The sequence below is a fragment of the Mobula birostris genome, chromosome 12 (genome assembly GCF_030028105.1).
Source record: "Mobula birostris isolate sMobBir1 chromosome 12, sMobBir1.hap1, whole genome shotgun sequence".
Taxonomy (NCBI): domain Eukaryota; kingdom Metazoa; phylum Chordata; class Chondrichthyes; order Myliobatiformes; family Myliobatidae; genus Mobula; species Mobula birostris.
Window position 1 is genome coordinate 84,006,163 of NC_092381.1, and position 12,152 is coordinate 84,018,314.

Here is a 12,152-nt window from a genome sequence, read left to right on the forward strand (position 1 = left end):
AGGCGCAAAGGCAGATTACTGGCGCCTTAAAACGAGTCACTTTGGGCAGATGGGGCTCGACAGCTGTGGTTGGCAGCTCACTTAGAAGGAAAACTCTGATCTCAAACCTCCACTGCCTTGTAGCTATACCCACTCACAGGGAAGGCTTTGACAGTAGACCCAGAGGGAAAGTCCAGAGCTGGAGTCCTTAAGGCAGTCCTACACTGAGTTCAATGCTGACTGGCAACTCCTGCGACGCTGCTGGTACCAAAATGTAAAGATCCCTGCTGTTCCTTTAGGTTCATCAGTTGCGTGGAGAGGGAGTTTACTTGCTCTCCATATCATACTGTCTAGGCTTGCAGATCCAGACAGCTAGGATGCAATCTCCATGGTCAGCTCTGACTGAAGGAGGCCATCACTCACTCTTGCTTGTCACTTCAAACTTAATTAATTTTTTAAAAAGCTTTGGTGGGTATTACAATATGGAATGTGTATCAAAATGTGCAGAACAAACATTCAAACACTAAATCCTGCATCATAATGCAGATCAATATATCTCACATGTGTCAAAAATACACTGCTGCTTATAGACTATTTTGATTTAAAAGCAAAATTAAACTTCAATGAGTTGCTTTTAATATATTATGTGCACATTTGTAAAAAATGAAATCTGCCAAAGATGGCGCTCTGGCTAGTCATGTATAGAAAGCTGTTGGATAAGGTTGGTTTGTGGGGTGATGTTAGCTGGTGATCAACTTTTCAACCACTCAAGTTTTTTTCCCCACAAATCCCTGCCAAAACAAATACTTGCCGTTTCATAAATGTATTATTAAATCACATGATACCTCTTGGTACAAAACAGGTACAAGTCAAATCAATACAATTAATACTGTTAATATTTTCACTCAGATTCTAGATGCTAATCCCCACCATTCAGCTCCTGGAATTTATTTCATTGACTTCTTTCCTAAGCATTTGACTCCTTGGCATCTGCAGAACAGTTTTGCACAAATTGGTAGCTGTGTCTCTTACATTAGGACTATGGAATCCTTGGGAATGTATGAAGCTTTGAAAACCTCTCTTTACTCACTTTAAAATTCAGATAATTCTGGGAGCATGCCATTTGCAAACCTGTTTCCATATTATGCTATATTTCTATATGGTGCCACACCTTCCCCACCATCTGATGGTAAACATCACTGGGATCAGAAACCACGTAAACGTACACCAATGTCATGTATGCACTGCAAACAGTTATTTACTATTCAAAGAACTCGGAACAGAGAGCTACCATAAACAGAAAACACTGTAAAGACTTAGGTCAGGAAGCATCTCTAGAAATGGATAAAGAGTTAACACCTCAAGCAAACACCTGTTGTGTGATTATCTGAAACTTAACTGTTTTTCCATAGATGCTACCTGACCAGCAATTTCTGTTTTTAATTCCAAATTTCCAGCACCAGCTGGAAATCCTTTTTTTTTTTAAAAAAAGGATTTAGAAGGGCAGAAAAAATTTGGAAATGATATCTGTAGCCTACTTGAGAAAGATTCACAATTATAACTGTCAACTAAGCTTTGAAGTTCATTGTTCTGTAACTTGGAATTATGTGATATATTAAGCAATGTTTTGCAACATTCTACCATTTCATAAATTGGTAAAACGTATTTTGGGAGTGCTGGATATTTTACCTTGGTTTGAATTTAATCGATTATGGCATTAACTTTAAACTGGAGACAATGAAACTATCTACTGGAATCATCTGATATTAGCTCCATGACATATAAATTGATCTGAAAGATCTTTAGACAGGTTAGGAGAAAAGCTTGAAATGTCACAAGGATAGAATTGACAAGCAGTTTGGAAAATAAATTAAAATGTAAGACAGCAGAGGCAGACATTTATGGAGGCATTTCACAAATCTCACCAAAGGTTCTAGAAAGAGGGTAAAAGGTTAAAAATGCTATTGACTGAAAGAAAAGGCATACAATGTGATAAGCAACAGGACTGGGAACCATTGGTTATATTAAATAAGCTGGGGAATTAATAGAAAACAGAAATGGCAGGGAAGACACTAAGTCCCAATGATAAAGAATGTGGAACAATCTTTCATTAGAAGAAAAAAAACTACAAGCAAACCAATGGGGCAACAGGACATTGCCCCCAGCACCTGACAGCCAGCACCTAATGGTTTCAAAGGAAAGTGGCTGCTGATACTCATTAGGTGCCATTTTGAACATTTATTTCTACATCCACACCCTGAGTTCTAAGTGAGATACAAATTACTATGTTTAGGTAAGCAGAACTTGATAGATTCTTGATTAGAATGGCATCAAAGGTTATGGGGAGAAGGCTGGTGTAGGATAGAAATCAGGTATGATGGAATGGGGGAGCAGGCTTGATGGGCTGATGGCCTAATTCAGCTCCAGTGTCTTATGGTCTTATACTTATTGCTCAGTCTGCACTCCCCATGTGTCACAGAAGACAAAATGTATGTGGTATAAAATAATTAAATGAGTTACTCAGTTTAAAGTTCAAACTGAATTCAATGACAAAGTACATTTAATGTTTTTGACAAGACAAACTTCCAAGATGAATAAAGTTACAGTGTCTGTCACTTACCTGTGCACGCCATCAGATTTTCTCTGATCAAAGTACAGAATGTTTCCATTTGGAGATGAAATATAGAAATCCACATCTAATCCTGCCCCGTCAATCACCTAGAGGGTAGGAGACAAAATATTTTTGTTCAAAATGATACAATGATTACAGGATTACACTGTTAGATTGACCTTTCTTGATACTTTTTTCCTCCATATCAGCTTAAAATAATATAACATTACTGAAAGCAAAAGTAATTTACTAGTGTCTTATTAATATACTATTTCATTCAACAAATACTATAGATCAAATTACTTGTGGAAGATCCATCAGCCAATGCAACCGGTAGGTTTCAAAAGCTTGTGGTAAAGGCAACAGCAACAGTATTCAGTATTGTTGTCTCATTGCTTCAAAGACCCAAGCTTTGGAGAGTGGATTTCCCTGCAAATATGGATTTCTACTGGGTGCTCCAGTTCCAAAATCCTAAATAAGTGCTGTTAAGTCAACAAGTCGATTGGCTACTGTAAAGGCACCCCTCAACAAGGGTAGAAGTACCCCTTAGTAAATGAAGAGACAAAAGAATCAGAAGGATGTTGGTGGGCATACGTGAGAGAACATGTTGCAGGGCTACGGGAAAATAAGAGGAAAAATGGGACTGATGGGATTTTTCGGTGGATTAGGCACAGACCACGTATAGATCTATCTGCATTGCAGTAAGTTACATCTATTAAAGTGAGCACATGAATACTGTACAACATCTAGAGATTGCAGACTTAAAAAAGTTCTTCCCCTCACTTGTACAAATACAAGGCTTTTCTTTCCATTATACGAGTGCTCCATCAATCAGAAAGATAAACTAACTCAAAGAATGTACATTACATGAACTTTTTACAAGGCACAGCAGATTCATTTGTGCAAAGTCAACTAGATTCTGCTAAAATTGGGTTGAAACCCTGCTCACCAACAGTACTCTGCATTCCACATCACAGCCCAAGAGCTGAGCAGAGGAAATTTAAAAGCTGCAGTGGGTGCTTGGCCAATGATTAGCATCTTTGACTTTGTATACTTGGTGAAAGTGGCTGGTCTTTCAAAATGTAGCAATTTCAGTTCTGTACAAGTACCTGAAGAGGTAGTTCATAGTGTCATTCCTGTGCTACTCCTGTGCTACTTTATTGATAATCCTGCTTGTATAGTATATGAATTCCTCCCATGTGCCACTCCCACATGGGAGGAATTCATATACTATACAAGCAGGATTATCAATAAAGTTCAGTTGAGTGTCCTGCATGCTGGTGTCCTGGTGCGCTCTGCACTCTCCCTCAATACTGAACACCATGATGTCAGAAGTGGTTGATCATCAATGAATTGGTGCTACAGACCAAGTGAGATCCCCAACAAGAAACAACTTACAGTAGGACTGTTCTTGTTCACATATATCTATGAAAAATATCCAGAGACTTATCAACCTAAACTGCCTATGCTAGTTTGCTAACTGCATCCACCATGAGACTGAGCTGAGAAAGGGCCAGGGTTGCTAGGCAACAACTTCAAGCTACATCCGAAAGTGGATGCATTGTAATAATTTGTGGGCCACTAGCCTGGGGAAGTGCACAGAGACATAGACTCAGCCGGGTAGTCAAACTCTCAAGGAGAGCAAAGAAAGACTTTTGTAGTCCAAATAAAGAAAATATTAAACAACAAAGCAGGAAAATGGAGTAAATACTTGCAGTTCAGTACCTACATCTACTATCTAATAAAGCCCCTGCCTCCATCCAGGACATTTGATTTCTCTAAACCAGAGGACTTTGAGATGGCTCAGATGCTTTGAGAGATTTAGGGTTGCAAGCAAACTCGCTCAGGCTTCAGAAGAGCATAAAGTGAGCACACTGATAAACTGCATGTGTGATAAAGCAGATGACATCATGGGTGGACTAGGACTGGCAGGTGTTCAGAAAAAGGAGTATAAAACAGTACAGGGCAAATTCAAAGAATATTTCACAGGAAAGCAAAATGTACTTCGAGAGGGCAAAGTTCAACTCCAGAAAACAGGAGCCAGATGAAAGTGCAAATGACTTAATCATAGCATTATATGCCCTATCAGATGACTGTGCATTTCGAAATCTGAGAGATAAGCTCAATAGACAGGATTGTTGTTGGGCTACTATACACTAAATTGTCAGAGACATCAGTTGCAGGCAAATCTCACACCAGAGAAAGGTATTACTATAGTCAGGCACAGTGGGCATGTTTGTCAGCAACCGGCAGAACTCAGGCACAAAAACAATGCTGAGGTAAGGCTAGAAAGCTGTCCAAAATAGAAGGGTACAAACAAGATTCAGTCAAAGACTACAGAAAGAGGTTACAATAGAGCTCAGCTCAAACAAAACAGATAAGTGAAACAAAGAACAGGTAAAATGGAAAACTGCAGATGTGGTAAGTCTTCATTCTACAAATCAAAGAGCTCTGAAAAGCACAAGAAGTGAAATGCCATCCATGATAAAAGCCACTGTCACTCAAAAACTGTTCATGAAGAACATGATTCAGATGAAGAGACAGCTTTTCTTGGGGCTCGAGATTCAAATAGATAAGGCTGGTGTACTATGGTTCAGTTACAAAATGAGGTGGTGACGTTCAAACTGGACTTGGGGCAGATGTCACAGCCATCCCCAGGTGAAGAAAACAGATTATTACATTAAACCCAACAAAGAAAATGCTCATGTGGCCAGGGAAACACAATCTCAGTGTGAAAGGAATGCTTACTACTTTCATCTGTAAAAAAAGAGGATGCTCATGTTGTTCAAAATCTCTTCTCACCACTACTGGGACAGTACACCATCAAGAAGCTAAACCTCATTGTAAGGTTGGATTCACTAAATGATGTTCAGTGACAGAAGTACCCAGAGTGTTCACAGGACTGGGGGTACAGAAAGAAGAGTACCATATCCAACTGAGGTCAGGAGTGATGCCCTACTCTCTGACCACAGCGAGGTGTATACCAGTCCCATTGATGAACAAAGCCAAAGATAAACTTGAGAGAATGGGGAAGAGGTATAGTCCAAGCAGCTGTGAGAATCACTGGACTTAATAAAGGATGTCAGTGGATATTCTGTCTCCTAAGATAGAGTAAGAGATTGAGAAAGGGAAGCGAGGTGTCGGAAACGCACAGGTAAATTTGAGGGCAGGGTGGGAGTTGGAGGCAAAGTTGATGAAGTCGCTGAGCTCGGTATGGGTGCAGGAAGCAGAACCAATGCAGTTGTCCATGTAGCGATGGAAGAGTTAGGGAGTGATACCGATGTAGGCTTGGAGCATAGACTGTTCCAAGTGGCCGACAAAAAGCCAGTTATAGCTGGGACCCATGCAAGTTCCCATGGCTACACCTTTTTGTTTGTTTTTCTTCCTCTCCTCCCTACACCTTCTGACTCTTGACTTCTCATCTCTTTTTCCCCTGTCCTGATGAAGAGTCTCGGCCCAAAATGTCAACTGTTTACTCTTTTTCATAGATGTGGCCTGGCCTGCCAAGTTCTTCCCGCATTTTTTGCCAATTTATATTTGTATCCAGGATGAATAGCAAAGGAACAGGAAATTATCAACCCCTTTATGCTTGTTCCACCATTTAATACAGTGGATCTGTGAACAAACTCCACAAGTCCCTCTTTTCTACATTGACGAATATAGCTATGGCTAACTAAATATATTCATTTCACATATAAAGCTAATCTAGAATAAACGGTTATTTTTCAGTTTTCTAAATTTCTTCAACCACTATTTTGAAAGGTTTCCCAGCTTCAGTATTACTTTTCAATTATATCTTCATTTCTAGGTTTTCCAATAAATGAAAACAGTTTCGCTCCATCTTCCCTGCCAGTTTCAATTAAAATCTTTAGAAACAAATCTCAGTCTTCTAAATTTGAACTCCAGTTTGTACAAACTTTTCTCGAAACCTGACCTCCAAGACCAGGTATCATTACAGTAAATCAGTGCTGCATTTCCAAAGCCAATACATCCTCCCTAAGCTGTGGTGCATAGATCTGCTCAAACTGTCCAAGTGTAATCTACCTTGGGCTTTATACAATGCATCTGCAGAACAACTTTAAATATAAAGGCCAGTATTTCATTATTTTTCTTTTGGTTTCCTCCTGATGCTCCAGTTTTCTTCCACACACCAAAAGATGTATGGGTTAGGGTTGTCAAGTTGTGGGCATGTTATTTTGGCTATGGAAGCGCAGCAACAATTGTGGGCTGCACATCTTGGACTGTGTTAGTCATTGATATAAATGACACAATTACACAATTCACTGTATGTTTCAATGTACATAGAAGATAGAATATTACAGCACAATACAGGCCCTTCGGCCCATGATGTCATGCTGACCTTTTAACCTACTCTAAGATCAATCTAACTCTTGCCTCCTACATAGCCCTTCATTTTTCTAAAACCCTTGTGCCTATCTAAGAGTTCCCTATATGCCCCTAATGTATCTGCCTCTACCAGCACCCAACAGGGCATTCTACACACCCACCACTCTGTGTAAAGACACGTCCCCCCTACACTTCCCTCCAATCACCTCAAAATTATGCCCCCTTGTATTAGCTATTTATGCTCTGGAAAAAATGTCTCTGGCTAATCACTCTATGCCTCTTATCATCTTGTACACATCTATCAAGTTACTCTCATCCTACTTCACTCCAAAGAGAAAAGCCCTAGTGTGACAAATAAAGCTAAAGCTTATTTTTAAAGATAGATAATCTTCAAACATTTATGATATTCAAAGATGCTTTCTGTTCTATCCTATTTTGGTGCAAAGTTAATGACCATATTTACTCACATTTAAACTTGTTTTACGCAAACACTGTCCATGCCCTCACCTTATTAATACCTCTGTCATTTAATGTTGCTAATGGAAAACTGTATAAAGCTGCTTTATCTCTGCCTCGTTGGAGAATGTGTAATTGTTTGGATTTTATCCCCTTATCCAGGTCATCTCTAAATACAAAAGAGCTCACAGTTTTGAGAGAAGTGCATTAATGTGCATTTTAGAATTGGTAACTACACAGAAGACAAGTCAGAATAAAAGAGTCCGTTCAGGAGGCAGGATACTAATGCTGTGACCTTGTGAGTCTCAAATAAAGGGATAGTTATTTAAAACAGATGCCTAAGAATTTGTTCCCCAAAAGGTAGTGAATTTCTACAATTCTCCATTTTGAACACTCTTTGAGAAAAAGAGAATTTTTCAAAAGATTGGCCCGAGTCAAATCAGTCCTGACCACAGTGAACAGCTGGGCACACTTGAGAGGTTTGGACTGCTCTCATTTTTTTTTGTATTGATGAACTCTGGCAGAATCAACAGATTTGGATACCAAACAGCAAGAAATGTGCCACCTTTTTCTGCTAAATTTTAAGTGGTTGATATGTTCGAACCTTTATAAATATGACTTAAAAGAAGCAAGGCAAATTAAGTAGTGTGTGAGGACACACAAAAAAGAATTGGCCGAAGAAACAATTTTGCAAGTCAACATACAAAATGCTGGAGGAACTCAGGTCAGGTAGCATCTATGGAAATGAATAAACAGTTGCCATTTTGGGGCAAGACCATTCATCAGGACTGGAAAGGAAGGGGGAAGATGCCAGAATAAAAAGACAGTGATGGGGGGGGGGGGGAGAGAGAGGGAGAGGAGGACAAGCGAGAACAGGGGTTGGCAACCTTTTTGCTTCTGTGGGCCGGATTGCGTATTAATGAGCCGACGGTGGGCCAGATAAATGCCATAAAAGAACTTGAAATATGGGAATTATCCATTTAAATACATCTATTTATGTTTTGCCTCAAATTAATGAATAACGCATGCTAGAAAATCATTTGTGCTTAACCAAGGATGCCAATTAGTAATTAAAGAACTCAGTTTACTTGCAATTTATTTCAATCAAGGCATCTTTTGAATCTATTAAAGGGACACAAAGAACCTTTAAACATAAAATGTATGAACATGATGCACTGAATGGTGGTAAATTAAGTATAATAAGAAAGAAAATTTTAATGCAAACAGTCGATAAATCAATGTGAAACTTGATGCTGTTTGTTGCTTGAAAGCTTCTCAATATTGGGTGTCAGACTTGTTGATGCCCAGCGGAAGACATTATCCAGATGGGCATCAGTCAATCTTGTTCTCAAATGGTTCTTGGTGTGCTTCATTTTTGAAAATAATTGCTCGCACAGATAAGTGATGTCAAACAATGATGCCATCTTTTTTGCATGGTCCACTAAGTTAGGATACTTCCCACTTGGATGAATATATTTTCTATAGAAGTCAAGCACTGACACACCTTCAGAATGAAATTTTGATCTCAATATGTCATCACACTGCATCTCAATCAATTCCATTTGAAAAATTTCTGATGCAGTGTCCACTTCCACATCAAATGGAGTAGCAAACAGCTTGAACTCATTTGCACGCAAGCGAAAATCAGCAAAACGAGATGAAAACTCTTTTTTCAATTTTGGATCTTTGTCTCATTTTCTAGGCAAATAAGGCAAACTGGTTTCCAAGCTTGCTCGATGAAGAAGTAATCTCGTGTCCAAGTGTCTTGGAAATTTCAGAACTCAGTGTCCACCTTCCTGCGTTTTGCATTCATTGCCATTGGAATTTTTTTCTTCAATTTTATTTTGAAACGAGAGTTTTTCAACAAGTATCATAGCTCATGTAAATATCTAGATATTTAGCGTGGATTTCTTGTTAAAACAGTGACGCTGTTTTTGTTTACAAATTTGAATGATCCCATCTGAAAACCTGCGCATGCACGGAGATATCTAATACATATTAATAAGGTAGTCTGCCTTCCAGTCATTCGTATATACCAGTGTTTGGTGTGGAACAAAACGGAACCTGGGGCCAGTGTAACAAGACGCCACGCATGTCCATTGGTGTGGTCGTGTGAAACACTCAGAATAAGGAAAAATCATTTGTGGGCCGGATAAGCATAGTATCCCAATATTTGCTCGTGGGCCGGATCTGGCCCGCGGGCCATAGGTTGCCTATCCCTGAGCTAGAAAGTGATAGGTGAAGCCAGGTGCGTGGGGAAGGGGGTATGAAGTAAGAAGCTGGGAGGTGATAGATGGAAAAGGCAAATAGCTAGAGAAGGCACCTGATAGGAAGACCTATCACCTCCCAAATTTTACTTTATTCTCCCCTTCCCCACTCACCGGGGTTCACCGATCACCTTCTAATATGTCCTCCCTTCCCACCCCCCCACCTATTTCTGCATCTTCCCCATTCCTCTCCAACCTGATGAAGTGTCTCAGTTGGAAACATCAGCTGCCTGACCTTCTGAGTTCCTCCAGCACTTTATGCATGTGGCTCTGGATTTCCAGCATCTGTAGGAACTTCTGTCCAAAATTTTGAAGATCACTCAGGATTGAAACCCACCCTGCTTTAGCAGAGCAAAATGAAGAGTACTGTCAAAAAGAAAGAAGCACAGACCCAACCAATATTACTGTTACCCAGTCCCAAATGTTTGAGTGAGCAGACAGAAATATATCAATATGTATGACAAATCATTGTTTAAGATATCTTTGATAAGTTCAGAGATGGTGTACTGTATCAGTAGTCAAACAGAACTTTGACACATCATTTTTAAAATCCACCTGCCAGGTAGATACAGGTTGTTAAATTTTGTGGCCACAACATATTGCAAACTAATTATCAGAGTTCAATGTAAGAAAACCTTTGAACTACTGGGCCAGCAATATTTACTTTGAACTTGCAATGGGTGATTAGGTCATAATGATCCATTAAATTATGAAGTATAATACTACCATTCGCAAGTTCAGGCTGGATCTAACCACAGGGGCAATCATTTTTGCTTCCTGTCTCTACTCCGTGGTTTTTTGGCTACCTGAGGGGATTCCTTATTGAAGTCTTCTGTGAAGAGTTCACATTGAGGGACTGCAATGAGTACCAGGCATGGAATCATTGTTCTTTAATTTAACGTTTCTTAACAACGACATTACTTCTGTGTTTATTGGTTGTGGTCTTCCAAAAGGCATCCTTATTAGCATCTGGAGCATTTATGATATTTGAAGCAATCCACTGACACCATATGGGCTATATTGCCAATCCCATTTTTAAGAAAATGTTTTGCTCTCTCACGTTAAGGGCCCTGCTTCTTCATCATCATTATATGTGACTGCATAACTTGGAGATTTATAAATTATCTATGGAGATTTCCCTTCATCAACCGGCACATTTTCCAGAAACATACACTTTCATAGATTCACAGCATGCTTATTTTGAGTTTATTTTATAAGGCCCAGATATAGATGTGTGACTGTAATTGTGGCTGAGGTATAAACATATAAAATTGAATAATTCATCTTATTATATTGGAACAAAAGGTTACAGATGAGTAACATATATGCATGCATGACTGGTTACTGACAGAAATATTCAAATGAAACTGATAAAGTTTTGCATGCCAAGGAGCAATGGGTTTGTGTGGGAATGAGGCTTGTAAGCTGGAAGTAAATGAGAACTGAGAAATCAGGCTGCACTTTTATTTCTTAAGCTAATTTACTAACTCAAGGCATAATTAGATTTAGTTCAAAATAATAAAGTAATAATGAGAGTTCTCTGATGAAAATGGTAAAACAAAAGGAAGTGTTACAGACAAGAGAATATTGGAACTCTTAAATAAAAACAGAAAATTATGGAAACACTCAGGTCATACAGTAACTGCAATGCGCTCACACGAAATGCAAACTGCTTGTGTTGTGCCTTGTTGGAACAATGCAGGAAACTACAGGTAGGGATGAAAAGCAGAACAAGTGACAGGCAATAGAAGCTTAAGGTCATACTTGCAGACTGAACAAAAAAAAAATGGCCCGCAAAGCAGTTATCCTATCTGTATTTGTTTTCTCCAGTGGAGAGACCATATCAAAGTTCAAAGTACGTATACGTCAACATGTAAAAACCATGAGATTTGTTTTATTGTGGGCATGCTCAATAAATCCTACAACCATAATAGGATCAATGAAAGACCGCACCCAACAGGGCGAACAACCAGGGTGTAAAAGTCAACAAGCTGCTCAAATACAAAAGATAAAAATAATAAATAAATAACCAATAAATATTAAGAAAAAAAATGAAGAGTAACAAATGAAATGGATTGGAAATGACTGCAAGGTTGGGAGGACTAATAAGAGCATGACATGCACAATTCATGATAATGATCCAGGAAGTACTGGGGAACATTCAACAGATTTCTGGAGGCAGCAGCACAGGTACACAAGGGTATAGAAATCAGAAGTAGGTTTATTATTAGCAGCATGTGTCGTGAAATGTGCTAACTTAGTAGCAGCAGTACAATGTAATATGTGGTAATACAGTAAGAAAAAACAAAATGAAGTTGTAAATCAATTACAGTATATGTATATAGAACAGATTAAAATTAGTGCAAAAACAGAAATAATATAGGTTTAAAAAAAAGGGGCAAGTAGTGTTCATGGGTTCAATGCCCATTTAGGAATCATACGGCAGAGGGAAAGAAGCTGTTCCTGAATCACTGAGTGTGTGCTTTCAGGCT

General features: G+C 39.0%; 1 protein-coding gene across 1 annotated transcript in view; it reads right to left on the bottom strand.

The window, feature by feature from the left end:
- Positions 1-12,152, bottom strand: part of tmed5 (transmembrane p24 trafficking protein 5) — a 43,794-nt gene that overhangs the window by 12,970 nt on the left and 18,672 nt on the right. Inside the window, exon 2 of the mRNA XM_072274274.1 lies at positions 2,600-2,697. Within this exon, the coding sequence (XP_072130375.1) occupies positions 2,600-2,697 (98 nt within the window). The remainder of the gene's footprint in view (positions 1-2,599; positions 2,698-12,152) is intronic.